The following is a 21,698-nucleotide window of genomic DNA, read 5'->3' as shown; positions in this document are numbered from 1 at the left end:
CCTCAAATGTTTCATATTAAATCTATAGGTAAATATTCAGAGTGTCAACAAAAATACTCTCCACGAGGTTATGTAACAAAAGGTATAATGTTTACTTTCCAATAGTCAACTTTCCCTTCATGTCGAGCAAAATTCCAGCAGCTCCAGCCTTTGTTTACATTTCAGTACTTTGAGGTACAATCGGGCATGCTCCTTTTTGTCAAGGTTTCAAAGAGCCTCATATGACTTAGAAGTTGTTTGATCAAGGTAACAACATTCAAGGCCTCAGTATAGCTTTCAAAAAGTTATATGGTAAACATTTTTCAAAATTGTATACATCAGTGACAAAAACTATATCCGACGCTATTCCCCTTTTCGACTTGTGCCACACGTTCCCAATTTTCTGCGGGTGAACTATGGACTAACCTTTGCCTAAGTTCATGACGTGTGTCACCGGTGGAGCAGGATACGCTCACCTCTACGCGAACACCTGGTATCATCACTATTTGATGCTGATTCATAAACACATGCTCTCTCACCGTATCTCATAATGTCAATCACTAGATTGTCTGGTCCAGATTCGATTCTGTACAAACCGCTGTCATACAGCTGTAATATTGCTGAATTGTTGCGTTAAACAAACAATCGCGTACTAATGAGAACTGTACAATGGAGATTTCTCATGGATGTGGAAACGGGATCGGGGGGGTCAGGCTCGCTGACTTGGTTGGCACATGTCATCGGTTCCCAATTGCATAGATCGATGCTCATGCTGTTGATCACTGGATTGTCTGGTCCATATTCGATTATTTACAGACCGCCCCCATATAGCTGGAATATTGCTGAGTGCGGCGTAAAACTAAACTCACTCACTCACTCATTCATGGACGTGGAAAGGTTTTTGTCACTTTAATGAAATCAACAATAATCAGTGAGATTCTGATTCCCTGTGGTGGCTTTTTTTCGAAACAAATGACACTAAACCGATTGATGAACACAGCAAATCGTTAACTGCGATCTCCAAAGAAATTCTGCCCGTGTACACACTTCTGAACTACCAAATCGATGGCAGAGTTTAAATGTTCAAAGCTGCTTCATATGAATCTTGTAGGGAATATAAGGTTCTTCACCTCCCCTTGTCAGCCATGCCATAAAATTCTCGTTTATTAATTTTTATTCCTTTTTTCATTCACCTTTGATTTCAAGCGCCACCGATGAACGCATTTAATCTTTCTGATTGAGAAATGATTTGAAAATGTAGCTTAACGCACGCTCCTTCGTGTGGTGAAGCTGAGAAAGATCAGAGCGCGTCTTTGAAGTACCGCCGACTGACCCCTAAGCCATGAATTTGGTCCGTTTGTGGCAGAAATAGACACGTGAAATATACATCTCTGCCACTGATAAGTACATCGGATGACATCGTGATGACTGCAGCACTGTTTGATCGGGCTTGGTAATTGATTTGACAGCCTCATTGAGAGATCAGTGGAGGGGACCATACTCAGGATTGATACGTGAAAGGTTAAAGTAACCGGCTCAAGTTTAATATGTCTGGACAATTAGGGTAAAAGTGCAACAAATATTCTCCGTGCAGAAACGATTAACTTTAGCACAGACAAAGGTTAACATATCTTCATTTAAATCCCTCCTTCGTGAATTTTTTTATCATAATTATCGTTACGCATGTTAGCGAATGTCCTTTATAGATATATGATGGTATTCCTTTCAACTGAGAGTTCTCAAGATTGAACTTAGAGATATAAATGTTTGAAAACATTTTGCTGGGCGTTCACACAAATTCTATTATGATTTATCCACTTTATTTCCAGCAGGCATCAGCCAAAGGAGTACATTAAGAATATCTTAACACACTTTGGAGAACTTCTTCTCAGACAATGTAAGATCATGGAACTGACTACACGAGACATGCAATCCACTGAACATCTAACTTTACAAGCTCGCGTTTCCCATTTGCATTACACAGTAGTTCGAACCCAGAACTCCTGACGTCATTGATGGTCAGATTGAATTTGACGTCAAAGTCTTTGTCCGCTTCCATACCAACAACGCCGTAGGAAACAGTCGGTGGTCTCATGAACTGCTTGGTGAACTGAACCCTTTGACTCTCGGGCCACTGCTCATATCTGGTACTTGAGTACAGATAGCTGCTGCTACCTCTGAAGAAAAGCCTTCCGGATTGGCCTGAAACAACAACGTAAATGATTAGCCAGAAGAACCTAGATCAGATATTCCGTAGTCTACCATGACACCGAATGTAACAGCTTTTAAAATAATTTCTTGCTGTTTTCTAGGCATTCTGCCACAGTTGAAGGTTGTATATGAATAGTATTTATAGTATTTATTTTACATTCACCACAAGAGTATTTTCCAATGTACAATGAGTTCAATACGCGTACGTTTAATGGCATGCTACTCACAGGCCACGCTGTCGAGTCTGCTCGTTGACACTTTCAGGTCTGAAATTCAACGAAATACAAGAAACAATTCTGCTTTAACATTGCACTGTTATATTGACGAGGGCGATTTGTGTCCACGTGGACTTTAATACTTAAGTTTTTAACGGGAAACGCATAGCCCTCTGCATTCTAGTTATAGACATTTCATTTAGACAAGAACTCAACGTTGGGGGGCATTTGGAAACTATAAGTAAGCAGATTTACTGTTTCAAATATGCTTATGCTTTCTGAACATTAATCTGTGTAAGTAACGATGACGATAAGCATGACAGCCTGGCGATGGACGCCTCTACGGTGAGCCTAGAAAGTGAAGAATTATTCCCCTGAACCGAATGGTCATCTCCCAGGTAGTGCTACCGCACCGAAGCAGGTTAGAAACTGGATGACCAGTAAATAGTAAACCATCTCTCAACTCCGCATCCCTCTGGTATACAAACCAAGCAAACTGGAGATGGGACCCCCACGGGGGGCATAGAACTCATCCAAGAACACCTTCAAGAAACTAGCTGAACTCCACAGTTGGTCTTGTGCGAAGGCAAATGAAATGGCCAGAAACTAGATAAATCGATAGTAGCTAAATGCAGCAGCATTGGGACGAAGAGATGCCAACGTATGCAAATCTGACAAATCAGAATATTCGCGCTCCCCTCCCCAGCAGCTACCATTGGCCTGAACATGTGAGCTAACTTGTACCTGTCAGGTTCCTTTGCATCAACCCTCAGATCCACCAACAACAGGCACGAATGAGCATTGGCATCCTTCCAGCCTGCACTGCCTGATGCCGTTGATGCTGATGAACTACATATGGCTTCACAAAAATAAATCCTTGATGCTTGCGTTGACTTTTTCTCCTAATGTGGGCACGCGTCTTCAAAATCCCTTTGATCAACCATTGTTTATTTTATCCAGGTTATTTGGTAACCAAGTCTGTGATTAACAGAAGGGGGGAGAAACGAAGGCCAGCTGAACAATTTACATATCATTTCCACTGAATCGACTTGACAGGAAATGAAATAATGACATTACTTCTCTCATCCTCATGTTTGTTTGTATGACATCAACTACTGGGAGTAGGCTGCTGCACCATCGACGGGGTAACTCTGTGCAAGTTGCAATACAACAACACATTGCTAAGAAACAAAAAGGGTTCCAAACTGGACAAGCTTAAACAAGAAAAGATATATCCTGGACCTGTGCTTAAAACTATGCTTGAATCAAAATTCAATTTGGAAAATAACTTCAAAGCAAATTGTAAGGCAACAAAAGATAACAGAAACTGGCGCAAGAAAAATCGTTTCATACAAACAAAATGAAATGTTCAAAACATAGGAAAGCCACTTTACAATGCAACTGAGGGCATTGGACAGAATTGACCCATAACAGATTCCATTGAAAGAATTGGAATCAGATAGGTCTATACCCGCAGCAGCAACTGCGATGAACCATTAGGGTTGGGGAAAACTATGATATTCTACGTGATAAAATATGTTTACTATTGTGATGTCGCATTTCACCTAAAATATATCGAAAATTAATCGTAGAAATGTTAACCTAATACATGAACAACGTCAGGATGGTTAGATACACTGATATTTGAAGAAACGCATGCTGATCAGACAGTTTGGTGGGTAAACATTATGTGGACATCATGAGGGGACCTTGCAAGTTCAGTTCAATATAGCAAAGGAAGAAACTCGAATAACCAAAGCCGTTTTGAAACATGATAAGGTCTTGACGTTATTATTGTATCGTATTATGGTATAATGCACACTAGCAGCCTATGGCAGTGGCTTCGAACCTCGGATTATGTTTCCAGGTTCATAAGCACAAGATAAGCGCTTGCAGATTAAGTGTCATACGTCGTAGGCCTTCGTCATTTCAGACTTTCCTCCATAAATTCATACGTCGTGATATAACAGGAATACTGTTTAAAGCGGCATAATACGCACGTCACTCATGCCAAAACAGTCATTTCTTTCGAGTACGACTAGTGGAGAAACAGTTCAATGTACCATCTCCTTTGCTGGCCAGCTCCATCATGTCTTTGTTGAGTTCTTCCATTGTCTGATTCAGCATCTCAGAGTTGAATGAAAGACGGTTTGTTTCATTAGTGGTGTCCAGCAGCGATGACGTCATGTTGTCCAGCCTCGCTTTGAATGTGTCATGGCAGTCGGTGACGTCATCCAGAGACTTCTCAACTTTCATCATTTCCATCTCCAACATCGTTGCAGTCGCCACGGCGTTCGTCATCCCTGCCTCGATGAACGTTGTAGTTTGCAGCAGCGTTGAGATCTCCTGTTGCACCTAAATGCAGATGTTCCGTCAGTACTAATGTTTAAGGTGAGGTGAAGTGAAATTGGGTTTAACGTCGTGCTTGAGAATATTTCGCTCATACTCATATGACGACGATGCATGCGTGTGTATGTGTATGTGTGGCTGCTTGAACTAGCCCAGACTGAAGCTGGTTTTATAGTGCTAGCCCACTGAGATACCATGCCGCAGTGAAGCAGGAATACCCCACTCAGACACATTATACTGACTCCGAGCCGACCAGTCCTTGATGTACCCATTAATGCCGAGCGCCAGGCAGGGACCAACAAGTACCATATTTTAACATCTTTTGGTATGACGCGCTCGGGGATCGAACGCGCGACCTTCCGCTCTCCGGGCGGACGCTCACTACTGTTTAAGGGCAGTGGGGTAGCCTAGTGGCTGTAGCATTCGCTCGTCACGTCCATTTCCCATATTGGCACAGACTCTTAGCATATGTAATACTGGGATGAACAATTGGTTGCTGTAACAAATGAGCATGAATCTTGCGATATATGCAATGTCACGTCACCACGAGCTGAACGGCTTCCACGCACGCACGCACACACACACACACACATATACACACATACATACATACATACATACATACATACACACATACACACATACATACATACACACACACACACATACACACATACATACATACATACATACATACATACATACATACATACATACATACATACATACATACATACATACATACATACATACATACATACATACATACATACATACATACATACATACATATACTACTTACATCTATGTGTATGTGCCGGTATCCCACTTACCATGGATCCCTGTTTAAGGTAGTCGGTTTCCTGCACTGCCGTATTGTTGACCAGCTTCAGCAAGGCCTCCATCCTGGCAACCTTGTCCTGGAGGAGTTTGTTAACTTCTTCCTGCTGCTCGACCTGGGCCCGGAGAGACCCGAACTCCTGAATCAGCTGTAGGAACCCGCCCATACCACTCTGGAGAAGTGCATCCATGGTTGTCATTGCAGTCGTCTCAGGGCTTGGAATTTCTGAAGTGTGTAAGGTCCTTTTTGCGGAACTCGTTGTCCAAAATGATGTGGAATTCGTTGTCCAGATATTTAAGCACAGAAGTACTATATTGATATACATAAGACCACCCATAATGCCGAACTCTACCGTTAGCTATTTTGGCGGCCAACTACTAACCTTTGTCTAATCATATGTTACCTACAGATAACCCCAAGTTCAGTCAATGTCCTGTTCCAGAAAACTGAAATGAAATATCTTCAGGGTTTGCCCCAAATACACAATAAGACAGTGGACTCCCAACACAAATTGGGGACAGATATGAACCGTTGGTCCCATACAGGAATTAAGAAAAGATAAAGACATGTAGATGCAGCTGCAGTATTGCTTCTGGCATTCGCATGTTCTGCATGCGAACATGCTATACCCTCATTATGCTGCTATCGCTGGCAACATTCCAAAACCCATGTCACTATGTGCACAGATGGAGATTTCCCACACGACTGACACACCTATAATCTGAAGTTTCGTGTCTTTGCGATACACCATTCAACCATCCAGTTATAACGGCGTTGTACAGATGAGTCTCCCCTTCCTCGTGTTTGTGTCCTTGGGGGTGATGACGTCACAGTCCCTCCCGTCCACTTTGGACCCGTCGTTTCAGCTGAGCTTTGACGGATTCATGCTGTTTCTTAAAGAGTTGCCTGCCCTTCGTCAACGCCTGGAAGTGGTGAAGCAAACTGGAACCTCCCTATCATCAAGAGTTGTTCAGCTCGAAGCTGCCATCCTGGAGGTCAATTCATCAGTCGTGACTCCTCGAGAAAATATCATGTTGATTGGTCAGAGGGTTCGCCACCTGGATGTACGAGTGAAGGTTGGCTGGGTTTTGTTTCTCATTCATTGTGTTCTCACAACATGAGTATGTTTTACTGGCTAACATGCTATGGCTGGAGTTCAATTGATATATACTCCCCATCAAAAGTTCAGACTCAATAGTGTAAATGTATCCACTTACTTAAGTCAACTGTTCTAAAATAAATTTTGCATACTTTTTAAAGGTACTGTTAACACATGAATCGATATATTGTAACACACTTTTGTAACGTTGAAAAGATTATTGTCATGAGTTCAATAAATGATGAAACTCAGTGAAAATTGACGAACTCGTAACAAAACTTTACACCAAAACGCAGCTGTTCACATGCATGATATTTGCTCATGCTTTACAGAAATTTGATGCATGATCCTCGTACAATTTATCTGCATAAGGCGTTTAGTTGGTTCCCCCTAGTTAGTGGAGAAATTCATCTTCGACGTAACCATACTGACTGACTGAGTTTGGTTTTACGCCGCTTTTAGCATTATTCCAGCAACATCACGGCGGGGGACACCAGAAATGGGCTTCACACATTGTGCCCATGTGGGGATTCGAACCCGGGTCTTCGGCGTGAACGTAACCATATATATATATACATAACATATAGTGAGTGCTTTAAGTGAGTCTAAACTATTGATGGGTAGTATATTTGACATTGTATGGTTTGCGAAAACATGTCTTCTAATTTCCACCAGTACAAACTCTCGTTCCCCCTGGAGCTCATCACGAACGTGGAATGATTTCAAGGGGAATCAAATCATGGGGACCAGAAAATAGCTGAAAGTGTCTTGGGTTTACTAAATGTGATACGTCCTTGCTACAGGTAATCATACAGCAGAGAATAGTCGTTTCAAATAGGCCACATGACAATTAGTCATTATATTTACAATTTGTTTGAATTTTATGGATTCTCATATCATGTCAAGAATATACCTTAACATAAATGAACTACATCAGATGCGAATTGGGTAAAATTATTTTTCATCGTGTTTGGAATGTACCGGGTTTTTATACCTATTATATGCATTCGCACTACCCGGGAAACACTCGTACTATGTATGGAATGTGAAATATCAAACGCATCCTAGTACAATATAGTACAATAGTACAATATATGTAGATATTTAACTCACAATATGAACGGTTTATGTTTGTACCATTGATGGTGTCCGCATTCAGAACATCACTGGTGTCATCAATTCAACCACACAACGGATGCAGTTGGTGCAGGGGTACACAAATTCTACAACAGAATCAAGGGTGAATTTGACAGCTCTAGCAGATGATTGTGACCAAGACCTTTCTGTAACTCATGACGTCATACACAATCTGACGACATCCCTGGACGCCATGTTCAACACCACCAGCAATCAGATGTCAGAGAGGAACGCTCTACTGAAGACCTTCCAAGGTATGACAAGATCACTGTAACGCTTATTAAATGCAGTGACTAATTTTATTATTTAATCTTAATGCAAACTGAGGCTTTTTCCAAAGAGAGGGCACATGGCCATCGGTTGCACACAATAGCTTACCCGCAAAGTATTTGTGTGTGATGGTGGTGGGTACTGGTCTGAGGCAGTATTATATGTTAGGCAACAGTGTTTATCCTTTGATACGTTGTACCTGTAAAGTCTGTGAGGGGCAGTGATGTTCTACATTTAGAGTTTCTCTAAACTTACGGGCATATCCACTGACTCTGAGCACAATATGGAATTTTCAAGGCCTTTTCTTGGGTTTATAAGGGGAGCGATTTATTGACTCTCATCTCACATTTCACCTAAAGTCACCAAAAGACGAGCGTTGTACACTCTGGGTTCTCTGCTAGCCCTTTCTTGCAAGTTTGAGTGCTGTTGCTGAAACGTGAATCGTGAATGTCATTGCCGTAATTGTTATAATCACTGCTCTTGTATTATTATGTCTTAAAGTTACATTTGCACTGTCACATTATATTGTACTGTCATTGGGACACCTTTGTATTGATATATATTGGCCTGTGAACATAGTTAAACTTAGAATACAAGTGTTTATTGCAACACGTTTATTTGGGCGGTTTTGTTTGTTTTTGTTTGTTTGTTTTTTTTTCTTTTGGGGTTTATTTTTTTTTGGGGGTTGTTGGTTTTGGGTTTTTTTGGGGTTTTTTGTTTTTGGGGGTCGTGTTTTGGGGGTTGTTTTTTATTATTATTTTTGGGGAGGGGGTATTTATTTTGGGAGTCACACATATTTCTTTTACAACCTGATTCCGTGTTAACTTTCTATTTTCACCTTGGGAGTCCCACACATAACAATATAGTGCAAGTAAATTAGATGAACTGAGGACATCGTTTTGGATGCGGCTACACCACACTGTCCGATATACAGGAAACCAATGTCCATCTCACTGTTCCTCCGCTGATATTTACATGGAGAAGAGAAGTGTTAGAACGGGATGTTGGGCTGGCAAGGATCAATTGTTACCAGTGGAGACTGTAAACTGAAAAAAGAATCAGATTGGACAAATGCGACATTCTTCATCTTAAACGTGACAAGACAGAAGTAGGAGGAACAGACAAATTACTTGGTGGAGGAGTTACTGACCTTAGATACTTATGGATACAGGTTACAAACAAAATCCAGATTGCCCATATATACGACCACTTAGGTCAGAATACAAAAGTATAGTTAAGGAAATCTGGAGTTCAGAGCTGAATGCTCATAGTCAGGTCAAACAAATACTTTGGAGTTGATTACTCGAAAGCAAAATGTAGTGAACTGATACCCTCACAAGTAGAATCATGTCAGACAACAGAGCAGACCAGCCTCGCTCTTCCCTCACCTTTCTCTCCAGCCAGCTTCACTGGATGCAGGACATGTAACCTCTCATTATTTCCGGCAATTCATATTCTTAGTACCTGTTCAAAACATGCTTAACATATTCCAAAGGATGTTTGGAACACCTCTCGTTAATGATGGTCGTTTTCGAACGCATCGTCATGTCCAGTATTTTGACTGTTTTGACAAAATATGTGTGTTTTTCCCAACTGCCTAAATGTGTACTATATCTATATCCTCTCTTTCTGTCCTCGCAGGGCTGTCACAGAAAGCAGAGGAAATAGAGCTAATGGGATGTAAGTATTGACGCACAGAACGATGGGTTGCCAGACTGTTTTCAGACAAATCATCATGATAATTAAAGAGAGTGAAGTTTATTATAATAGATGTAATTAAGAACCGCTATTGAGGCATTTTATGTATGGAACATACATTCATATTTCTTAGATAACTCATGACTATTTTCTTGATACATGACCCATGCTGATTTCCTAGCTTCACAGAACTTGTTAATAGAGCATGCATTATCCATATACATTAACATGGTGTATCCCTTCGTTGAATCCCCGTCACTATTAACTGACTGACGGTTATGTCTGTCTTATTGTACTGACGTAGGCGTTGATTTCTAACCCAGGTGATTCCGGGTTTGGTGACGTTCGCAGCGGGTTGTCCATAACGTCTGCATTACGTTATTCCCACCCCTTCTACGACGTCCCCAGCATCATGTACAGCCTCACTCACATGGACATCATTCACAGTAGCAGTTCAAACTACAACGTTAACGTCACTGTAACGAACGTCACAAAGTCTGGAATGTCCGTCACGGTACAGAGGGGCAGCTACACACAAGTCCGCGACTCCGAGTACAACTGGATGACCTGCTACGTCTGACTGTATACTGTAACAGAATAAATCTAAATATGTCATAATCTTCCGCCATTTGAACTTAAAACACTCATCGCATTATATATTCTTCTTGATACCACAGGAAAGATAACAAACTGAGAAAATCGCATGTACCAAAAATGTGTACAGCCCTACCAGCACATGTATTTTTGAATAAAAGTTACATGTTTTCCTGAATTAGAGTTGAAAACTGGCATACATCTGTCATCATGTCGGTACAATATTACCAACAATTTCGAACTACTAGCTTTTCTAGTTATGACAGGCCGTGACATAACTGAAATACTGAAAATAGTGACGTGAATCCAAACTCACTCACTGACTGACTGACTGAGTTTAGTTACGCCGCTTTTAGCAATATTCCAGCAATATTACGGCGGGGGACACCTGAAATGGGCAAACTCATTCATATTCACTCACAATACGGGGCATTTGTATAGCATGTTCTTCGTCATGATAGATGTAACCGTTCTAATTTGTCAAGCCAATGTCCTCCTCCGTGATATTGCTGGGATGTTGCTAAGAGTGGCGTAATACTAAACTAGCTTGCTCACTCACTACGTATACTTCACATTACACTATACACACTGCACTCTGCGTATACTTCACATTACACTATACACACTGCCCTCTACGTATACTTCACATTACACTATACACACTGCCCTCTACGTATACTTCACATTACACTATACACACTGCCCTCTACGTATACTTCACATTACACTATACACACTGCCCTCTACGTATACCTCACATTACACTATACACACTGCCCTCTACGTATACTTCACATTACACTATACACACTACCCTCTACGTATACTTCACATTACACTATACACACTGCCCTCTACGTATACCTCACAACACTTTATTCATGCTATGCTAGTATGCATATCTCACCATACTTTATGCACGCATATGGTCGACGCACACAACAGAATACGATATACACATTCATTGACCCTAGTGTATAGTTCGGTGTACCACCAGATAACTTGGGCACCTGCTTCAAGCAGTTTGTTTTGTCTTTAGTGTTTGGGGCGGTGGGGTAACCTACCAGATAAAGCGTTGGGCTCCTCACGCTTCAAGAAGTTCGGTCGAATCCCCTGCTTCATACAGTGTTTTGTCTTGAGTTCTGGTGTACCACCAGATGACTTGGGCACCTGCTGGAATATCTGCTTATCCCTAAAGCAGTTTGTTTTTGTCTTTAGTGTATAGTTCGGTGTACCACCAGATAACTTGGGCACCTGCTTCAAGCGGTCTGTCTTATCCCTAGTGTATACTTCGGTCTACCACCAGATAACTTGGACACCTGCTTCATGTAGTTTGTTTTGTCTTGAGTGTTTAGTTCGGTATAACACCAGATGACTTGGGCACCTGCTTCAAGCGGTCTGTCTTATCCCTAGTGTATAGTTCGATGTACCACCAGATAACTTGGGCACCTGCTTCAAGCAGTTTGTTTTGTCTTTAGTGTATAGTTCGGTGTACCACCAGATAACTTGAGCACCTGCTTCAAGCGGCCTGTCTTATCCCTAGTGTATAGTTCGGTGTACCACCAGATAATGCTTGGGCACCTGCTCCAAGCGGTCTGTCTTATCCCTAGTGTATAGTTCGATGTACCACCAGATAACTTGGGCACCTGCTTCAAGCGGTCTTGTCTTATCCCTAGTGTATAGTTCGGTGTACCACCAGATAACTTGGGCACCTGCTTCAAGCGGTCTGTCTTATCCCTAGTGTATAGTTCGGTGTACCACCAGATAACTTGGGCACCTGCTTCAAGCGGTCTGTCTTATCCCTAGTGTATAGTTCGGTGTACCACCAGATAACTTGGGCACCTGCTTCAAGCAGTTTGTTTTGTCTTTAGTGTATAGTTCGGTGTACCACCAGATAACTTGGGCACCTGCTTCAAGCGGTCTGTCTTATCCCTAGTGTATAGTTCGATGTACCACCAGATAACTTGGGCACCTGCTTCAAGCAGTTTGTTTTGTCTTTAGTGTATAGTTCGGTGTACCACCAGATAACTTGGGCACCTGCTTCAAGCGGTCTGTCTTATCCCTAGTGTATAGTTCGGTGTACCACCAGATAACTTGGGCACCTGCTTCAAGCAGTTTGTTTTCTCTTCAGTGTATAGTTCGGTGTACCACCAGATAACTTGGGCACCTGCTTCAAGCAGTTTGTTTTCTCTTTAGTGTATAGTTCGGTGTACCACCAGATAACTTGGGCACCTGCTTCAAGCGGTCTGTCTTATCCCTAGTGTATAGTTCGGTGTACCACCAGATAACTTGGGCACCTGCTTCAAGCAGTTTGTTTTGTCTTTAGTGTATAGTTCGGTGTACCACCAGATAACTTGGGCACCTGCTTCAAGCGGTCTGTCTTATCCCTAGTGTATAGTTCGGTGTACCATCCAGATAACTTGGGCACCTGCTTCAAGCGGTCTGTCTTATCCCTAGTGTATAGTTCGATGTACCACCAGATAACTTGGGCACCTGCTTCAAGCGGTCTGTCTTATCCCTAGTGTATAGTTCGGTGTACCACCAGATAACTTGGGCACCTGCTTCAAGCAGTTTGTTTTGTCTTTAGTGTATAGTTCGGTGTACCACCAGATAACTTGGGCACCTGCTTCAAGCGGTCTGTCTTATCCCTAGTGTATAGTTCGGTGTACCACCAGATAACTTGGGCACCTGCTTCAAGCAGTTTGTTTTCTCTTTAGTGTATAGTTCGGTGTACCACCAGATAACTTGGGCACCTGCTTCAAGCGGTCTGTCTTATCCCTAGTGTATAGTTCGATGTACCACCAGATGACTTGGGCACCTGCTTCTAGCGGTCTGTCTTATCCCTAGTGTATAGTTCGGTGTACCACCAGATAACTTGGGCACCTGCTTCAAGCAGTTTGTTTTGTCTTTAGTGTATAGTTCGGTGTACCACCAGATAACTTGGGCACCTGCTTCAAGCGGTCTGTCGTATCCCTAGTGTATAGTTCGGTGTACCACCAGATAACTTGGGCACCTGCTTCAAGCGGTCTGTCTTATCCCTAGTGTATAGTTCGGTGTACCACCAGATAACTTGGGCACCTGCTTCAAGCGGTCTGTCTTATCCCTAGTGTATAGTTCAGTGAACCATCAGAAAAATTGGGCACCTGCTTCAAGCAGTTTGCTTGACTCAAGTGAATTGCGACAGCGATAGTCTATTGCGACCAACTATTACAATAGCTTTTTTACTCCTTGAATTGTCTCATTGAAGTTATTTCCCAAATGAATGTATAGTTTGTATGAAATAAAAACAAGCTGAAGTAGTTTCAGTCTCTTTTAATAACTGACAAGAAACTTTAAACCCAGGAGGACAAAGAACTCTAAATCAAAGTGAACGAATCTGGTACTTCATGTATTTTGCGCCACGCAATTTATCAATGGAAGTCAATTACTAAACTATCGATAGTCACACATACGATCGATGCATCGATTTTTTTATTTTCTATCGGAGATCCGTCGATGCATCGTTACAGCCGAACCAGATAACTTCAACAGCGTTTGTCTTGCCCCTAGCCAGTGGTTTTAAATGATAACGTCAATCACGATAACGAGGGCAAGTTCTTGATATGAACAAAATCAGTCTGGAGGCTACACAGAGACTTTGCCATCTTGCTGTACGGGTAAAGATATTGTTTCTCGAAGGCGTCACATTACTTTGTTCTTTTGGACAGACATAAACCTTGGATCTACAATGATAATAAATAGCACTGGTGAACATGTGTCATGGGTCCATTGTACACTGTAGATAGAGAACTAACAAAAGCACGTGTCCCGGATCTAGTGTACATCTGTCATCATACACTTGCCATGGATCTAGTGTACATTGTAGATAGAAAACAGGGGGAAGTATGTGTCATAGATCTATCATCATACACTTGCCATGGATAGAGTGTACCTTGTAGATAGAAAACAGGGGGAAGTATGTGTCATAGATCTATCATCATACACTTGCCATGGATAGAGTGTACCTTGTAGATAAAGAACAGACAAAAATACATGCCATGGAACTATTGTACACTGTAGAGGAAGCATGTGTCATGCATCTAGTGTACATTCTAGAGAGAGACTTACCGAAAATATTTGCAATGGATCTAGTGTGGACTGTAGATACAGGCCTCAGGAAAACATCACCCATGGATCTCTTGTACATTGTAGATAGAGGCCTCAGATAAACATGACCCATGGATCTATTGCACATTGTAGATAGAGACCTCAGATAAACATGACCCATGGATCTATTATGGACTGTAGATAGAGGCCTCAGGAAAACATGGCCCATGGATCTCTTGTACATTTATCAGAGGCTAGAATCACGGATCGGTCTCCGTATTAGGGAACCCGAATTGGCGACATGAGTCACCCCTCCCCCATCGGTCAAGAATCCGATGGGGGGAGACATAACCCTGGCGAAAGATACAAACTGACCACAGGGACCTACACCAAACATGGAATGGGGGAAAAGCCGGGTACGGGCAAGGACTGTCAGCTATGTCAATTAATGGATGGTATAAATGATTGTAAACCAGTCGGCTGGGCAGTTTAGTCTGAAACTCAGAGTTCAGAGCCACCCCTTGTAACTAGACCAGAATAAATCGTGTGGACCCCAAGACGGACTTGTGTGCTGATTAGAGTCATATCCCCCAGAGCATCAACTTACTGAGGCGGATATATATCAGAGGCAAGAATCACGGATCGGTCTCCGTATTAGGGAACTCGAATTGGCGACATGAGTCACCCCTCCCCATCGGATTCTTGGAGACATAACCCTGGCGAAAGACACAAACTGACCACAGGGACCTACACCAAACATGGAATGGGGGAAAAGCCAGGTACGGGTAAGGAATGTCAGCTATGTCAATTAATTGATGGTATAAATGATCGTTAACCAGTTGTGCTGGGCAGTTCGGACTGAAACTCAGATCAGAGCCACCCCTTGTAACTAGACCAGAATAAATCGTGTGGAGCCAAGATCCCAGTACCTCTCAAGCTACAAGAACTGAGGTTAGTTTGACTATTTTACTACATTCACTTCGTCTGGGTCAACACTAGTCTCTCGTACAGACCCTGAAGCAAATATATCCAAGAAAGCCCACACAAGTCTAAAAAAAGTGGCAAGTCTAGATTTCCTCAGCTTCAGCTTCTGAAAATGAAGAAAGTCTCAGGGCTCCTTTTCATTATATATATTTTCTTTTACAATGAACTTTTTTCAGTAAAATATGTTCATTTCAGAGACTAGTTGTTAGTTTAGGTCAACACAAGCAACGATTCTATTCTGGCTCTGTATAAAAACTCTTAAACACCTAACAACTGGTATCAACTCTATAACCACATCTTGTCAGTGCTTGCAAAACCAAGGGCTGTCGACGCACTTAACGTGAGATCTTTCTAATGAACGTTCAGCTGAGCAATAGCCCCATCAGGACACTGAGCTCACCATCTCTAAAACAGTGTGTTTCAGCAGTGTCAAAATTCATTGTTACAAGCTGTGCCTGCCATTCAACATATCGTCGACCAAGATCTAGGTTCCTGCTCCCGATCCAACTGGAACCATTGCTCCTAACGACGTCAGGAACCATCACTACCTCGACGACACCCACCTAGATCCCACAGTTCCAGCCTCTTGTTACCAACACCAGTGTCCCTACACCAACAGTGCAAGACCATCCAAGCCTGCTACAGGACATAGTGCCAAGTGACAATTGTGAAAGGACTGTGCTACACCACTCTTCACGTTGGTGAGCATCTGTTTTTGTTATTGGTGATTTTGTGCATGGTAAATTGTTTCCTACTGTTGTCACATTTCTCCCACCATCCATTACAAAATGTCTTTGAATAAACTCAAGCCCTTAAATGCTGAAGATCGCCTACCACTGCTTAGTCCGGAAATAGCATATCAGAGTACTCCCGCTACCAATCCCCACCAGCCTATCACTCGTATAAATCGTTCGTCCCCCTCCCGCGACCCCTTCTCACCTAAATGGGGCCCATTCGATGAAACTGGGCCGGACACCACTTTATCATCCCACGCCATTAGGAAACCTCCCCAGGCCTCACCGCCAAGTACAGAGTCCTTGGTACCAACTTTCACCCCCTCTCTCCTCGAACCCCCTCCTCGCCCATTCCCCTGTACTCCTCCCGTCCAGCAGTCCCAGTCCGATGCCTTGGCGACCGTGTCAAGGGCAATTAACTGTTCCCGCCTTCCCCTGCCGATGTACGATGGGAAAGATCCCATAGCAGCAACTGCTTGGCTTCGCCGCTATGAGAAATTTGCATCTGCCCAAAACTATTGTGACGATGACCACCGTGACATCTTCCCACTGTATTTAACGGAAATGGCAGCAGAATGGTACGAAGGTACCAAGAATACTGCATTAATGTCATGGTCGGAGCTACGAGCGGCCTTCCTGCGTCGTTATTCCCCGTCCTCCATTAGCCTCCTTACCCGACAAAATGCCCTTTTAGACCGTAAACAGAGGATGGGCGAACAATTCTCGACTTTTCTCCAATCTATTCGACATGAAGCTGAGTTGTTACACAGAAATGATGACCCGTACATAAAGGATCTCATAATCCGTAATGCCTAGCCCCATATCCGCCAGTTCATTCTTACACATCCCCATACTTCATAAGACCAAGTGATGTCCCCCGCCGTGATATTGCTGGAATATTGCTAAAAGTGGCGTAAAACCAAACTCAGTCAGTCAGTCAGTCATCAGTCATAAGACCAAGTGATAGAGAGGGCTGAGATATCAGATGCGACATCTGCGTTGTCTGACGTCAAATCTGATCAGCTAATGTCACCAATTAATGAACTTACCGTAAAGGTTAATGCTCTCCGATCCCCCCACATAAATGCCGTGACCTCTGACCACGAGTCTGTACCATATGACCCACACTTGTGCCAAATACATTACACAGCCGGTCATTCCAAGGGTTATGGTAGGTATGCCGACCACAATATCCAGCATCAAAATTCATTACGGCCACTCCCAATACTCCATAACAAGGAACGTCCTTCACTCCCAGGCCCTGATACCCAGCCTCCATTCCCCAAACAGTTCCGGTGTAGAGCTTGCGGATACTTCCACACATCTCCCCAAGAATGTAGGGCCCAATATCTCCGTTGTTACAAATGCAACAAGCAAGGCCATCTTATCCGTATGTGCCCTAGTCAGACACAATATAGACAATGATGCCAGATGAATGCTGTGCCACAGACACCATCAGTAACACCCCATTTAAGGCCCTTGTAGATACTGGTGCAAGCGCGAGTTGTATTGGCCTTTCCCACTTCAACAACCTTGGGGGGTCTGATAAATTCCCCCTTACGCCAAGTGGTTCTGCCCAATTAGCTGGTCCAGATGGTAGAACGCTTATGTGCCTGGGTCAGCTGATTTAGTCGTGCACATTGCCAATCTTAAACTATCCCATAAGTTCTATGTAGTGGAAGATCTACAACAGGACATCTTGCTTGGCCTTGACTTCCTCAAACAACATTCAGCTTCAGTTGACTATTCCAATAACAAACGCTGTCTTTACCACGGTTTAGCCGAAGCCCCATTCCTTAGCCCGCCAGCAGATCATATCTTAGCCAGATGTCCCACACACGGAGAATGAACAAAGTTTTTGTAAACTTTTTAAATCACTAAAATATAATAATGTTGAATGTGATGCTATGAATACTTTATTTACAAAACTCAAGAGAAACTGTAGCACGGCATGTTGCCAAGAAATCCTATTCGCTCGAACGAGGGACCACATTGTGCAGAATTGCAAGCCTGACACTGAGAAGTATGGACATAGGTTTGAAGCTTACTACAATAGGGGGTTTATGCACTACATCCCGATGTCAAATTTTCAAGATTAGACTCATAGTGACGAAAAACAATTATGTACCTCAGCCTATTCGTCCCCCCTCGCCGCCATCTTTGACGATTTGTATTCCGTTTCGGGATGCTATGACTGCCGTGTTGGGATGCTATGAATGTTGTTTTGTACGCTCGGCGACCGTTCTTGTAGCTGATACGCGAGTTTTGTTTCCATTTCAAACGATTTGTCTTCCATTACAGATGTATTGTTTCGGTTTTAGAGGATATTATTGCAGTTTTGTTGATTTTTGTTCTGTTTTGGTGTATATGAGTTCAGTTTTGATGATTTGTTCACCGTTTGTATGGTAGGCCTGGAGGTATACATTGTGTAGTGAGATGTGTCGACTCTCAGGTCCCTTATAGAGTACTCAACCCAACCAACTCTACAATTACCTTGCCAGCAAACGCACCTGTTGCTATGTTTGAGTCACTTGAGCCGAATTTGACTTGGGTCCACTTGGAGATACCTCATCTGAACAGTTAAAGACAATCAATCCGTATCTTTGACTGACACCCAAACTACTACTGACTTGACGCAGCAAGCATTGGAACTAGACATTGACCTTTCCTCAGCTGATTTATCCTCCGAACAGAAACAGACTTTGTTATCCTTCATTGGCCGACACCGTGACTGTTTCGCTAAGGACATCAGTGAACTAGGCAGGAGTCACATGTTCTCTCATTCTATCGACACTGGGGATAGCCATCCTGTTCGTAAACGCCCCTACCCTGTACATCCTAAATATAGACAGGCAATGGACATACACATCAAGAACATGTTAGACAATGATATAATTGAGCCTTCCTTTTCCCCATGGTCTTCCCCTGTCCTATTAGTTCAAACGAAATCTGGCGAGACACGCTTTTGCATCGACTTCAGAGAATTGAACAAATTATCTCGGGTGCAGCACTATCCTATAGGGAATATTGATGAATCATCAATGTCTCTGGGAAATAGTCAACCTCATTTTTTTTCATCGCTTGGCATGATGAGCGGGTATAATCAGATTCCTATGTCCCCGGACAGCCGGAAGAAAACTGCCTTTATTGCCCCTGGTCACGGACAGTTCCATTTCAAAGTCATGCCCTTTGGACTGGTCAATGCACCTAGTTGTTTTTCCCTCAGTATGTCCTCCATATTCTCAGGAATGTCCTACAAATATGTCTTAACATATTTGGACGACCTGTTGATTCACAGCGCGTCCTTTGATGAACACCTTCAACATCTAGAAGCAGTGTTCAACAAATTTCGGGAGGCTGGGCTAAAACTCAACCCATCAAAATGCTGATTTGCCGTGAAAGAGATCCCTTATCTCGGCCATGTTATCTTCAAAAAGGGCATTTCTACTGACCCCACGAAGGTGGAGAGTGTCAAAACTTACCCTCGCCCTACAAACGTCAGTGAACTACGAGTATTCCTTGGCCTTACGTCATATTATCGCAAATTCATTAAAGGTTATGCTACGATAGCTACTCCCCTATACGCCTTGCAGCACAAAAATGTCCCTTTCACATGGACCGAGACGTCTGAAAAGGCATCCCTGGAGTTAAGGCATCCCAGTACAGTAGACTAACAACTAGTCTCTGAAATGAACATATTTTACTGAAAAAAAGTTCATAGTAAAAAAAATATATATATAATGAAAATGAGCCCCGAGACTGCTTGTTACCGCAAGCTGTGTGCATACCGAAACCGTTACATTACGACATAATGAAAGGTTATCATGACAGCTTTCTGTCATCTCACCTTGGCGTCGATAGATACTATGCATCCATTTGACTCGAGTACTATTGGCCTGGTATGTACAGCTTTGTAAAGATGTGGGTTGGTTCATGTACTGACTGCCAAGTGGCAAAACGGTAACTCCATTACCGCCCGGCACCACTGAAACCACTACACTTTGTTGATGTTTTTGACCGGTGGTCAATTGACCTCATTGGCAAACTCACCAAAACCGCGGAGGGGTATCAGTACGTACTAGTATGTGTTGATTCAGCATCACGCTGGTGCGAGGCATTCCCGCTCAAATCAAAAGTAAGCAAGGAAGTTGCATCTGTGCTATTCGACATCATTTGCAGATACTCATGTCCTCGAGCGATCCTCACGGACAGAGGCAAAGAGATGACATCTCACCTGATGACAGAACTATGTCATATACTGGGAGTGAAACGCCTCAAAACGTCTCCATTTCATGCTCAGTGTAACGCTGCAGTATGAACCAATGAACGCTGTGATCTCACAGTCAATCAGAGCATATTGTGAGGACGCTAAGGAGGCATGGCCCTACATTCTCCCTAGCATAATGGCTGGTTATCGGTTAAGTCCCGCCATTAATTCTACTGGGTATTCCCCTTATTTCATGTTGTTCGGGCGAGAGCCTCGCATGTCCATAGACAATATCCTACAACCAATCCTGGACAAACTCCCTCGTCAAACTCGGACGGACCTTAGGGAACTACTGGACAATCTGGAAATGGCTCGAAACATTGCCAAATAGAATGTCGAGGCAGCCCAAGATTCTTACAAAGCAAGGTATGGGCCCTGGAGTGACACCAGGTGTTTGTGAGTAGAAGTGAAATGATGTAGAGTGAGGTGTCAACTGTGCAGAAACAGGTACAGGACCACCCGCAGACAAAAGAGCCATCACGCCATTGTCTATGGGCCCTGGAGTGACACCAGGTGTTTGTGAGTAGAAGTGAAATGATGTAGAGTGAGGTGTCAACTGTGCAGAAACAGGTACAGGACAACCCGCAGACAAAAGAGCCATCACGCCATTGTCTGTGGGCCCTGGAGAGACACCAGGTGTTTGTCGTTACGCGACAGGGCGGCTGATGGATTCCACCGTCTACCCGTCTCTTGATCACGGACGGGTCCACAGGCGTGCTCAATACCCATGGGACGGGGGGATAGAGCAATCATTCCCCCTCCCACAAGTCCCGGTAGTAGTTAAAGGGCCAGCCGACCCGAGGGAACTGTTGAAGTTATTGTGAGAAGACGTCTTGGGGCTATGTAGGTATAATTATGTGGAGAACAGCCGAAAGATGTGTGAATGTTCCATGGTTCATTAAGAATATATTTATTGAATGTTTTTTAATGAATTTCACCACAAGGTCATAATAATATAATTACTGGAATGGATGGAGAGTACTTTACCAGTGGGTTACCAAATGACCTTTATCTTAACACAGGATGATGACCGACATACTTTCCTGTTCCTGGTTGCTTTTGGTCATTTTGACCAGTTCAGTCTACGGACAGGATCATGACCGTCTACACTACAGGGTACTATTCTCCGAGAGAGGGAAACTCACAACGTATGACGAGTCATGGACACACACATTCGCCTTACACCTACCACAGCCGTACTTGAAAGGCATGTCTTACCATATACCTGCCTGCA

At 43.1% G+C, this 21,698-nt stretch overlaps 2 protein-coding genes across 2 annotated transcripts; one reads left to right on the top strand and one right to left on the bottom strand.

Moving 5' to 3' along the window:
• Positions 1-1,782: 1,782 nt before the first annotated feature.
• LOC124269626 lies at positions 1,783-5,994 on the bottom strand. Its single transcript, XM_046704662.1, has 4 exons — positions 5,588-5,994; positions 4,469-4,760; positions 2,418-2,456; positions 1,783-2,181 (listed from the first exon to the last, which is right to left on the bottom strand). The coding sequence occupies exons 1-4, from the start codon at positions 5,930-5,932 to the stop codon at positions 1,895-1,897; spliced, it is 963 nt and encodes a 320-aa protein (XP_046560618.1). The 5' UTR covers positions 5,933-5,994; the 3' UTR covers positions 1,783-1,894.
• Positions 5,995-6,314: 320 nt separating this feature from the next.
• On the top strand, positions 6,315-10,417 carry LOC124269599. The gene is made up of 4 exons (XM_046704627.1): positions 6,315-6,671; positions 7,854-8,085; positions 9,743-9,781; positions 10,123-10,417. The coding sequence occupies exons 1-4, from the start codon at positions 6,378-6,380 to the stop codon at positions 10,377-10,379; spliced, it is 822 nt and encodes a 273-aa protein (XP_046560583.1). The 5' UTR covers positions 6,315-6,377; the 3' UTR covers positions 10,380-10,417.
• The last annotated feature ends 11,281 nt before the right edge of the window (positions 10,418-21,698 follow it).

The sequence above is a fragment of the Haliotis rubra genome, unplaced genomic scaffold (assembly GCF_003918875.1).
Source record: "Haliotis rubra isolate DU_JTF1 unplaced genomic scaffold, ASM391887v1 Scf146, whole genome shotgun sequence".
Taxonomy (NCBI): domain Eukaryota; kingdom Metazoa; phylum Mollusca; class Gastropoda; order Lepetellida; family Haliotidae; genus Haliotis; species Haliotis rubra.
This window is presented reverse-complemented; position numbering and strand designations above follow the sequence as displayed.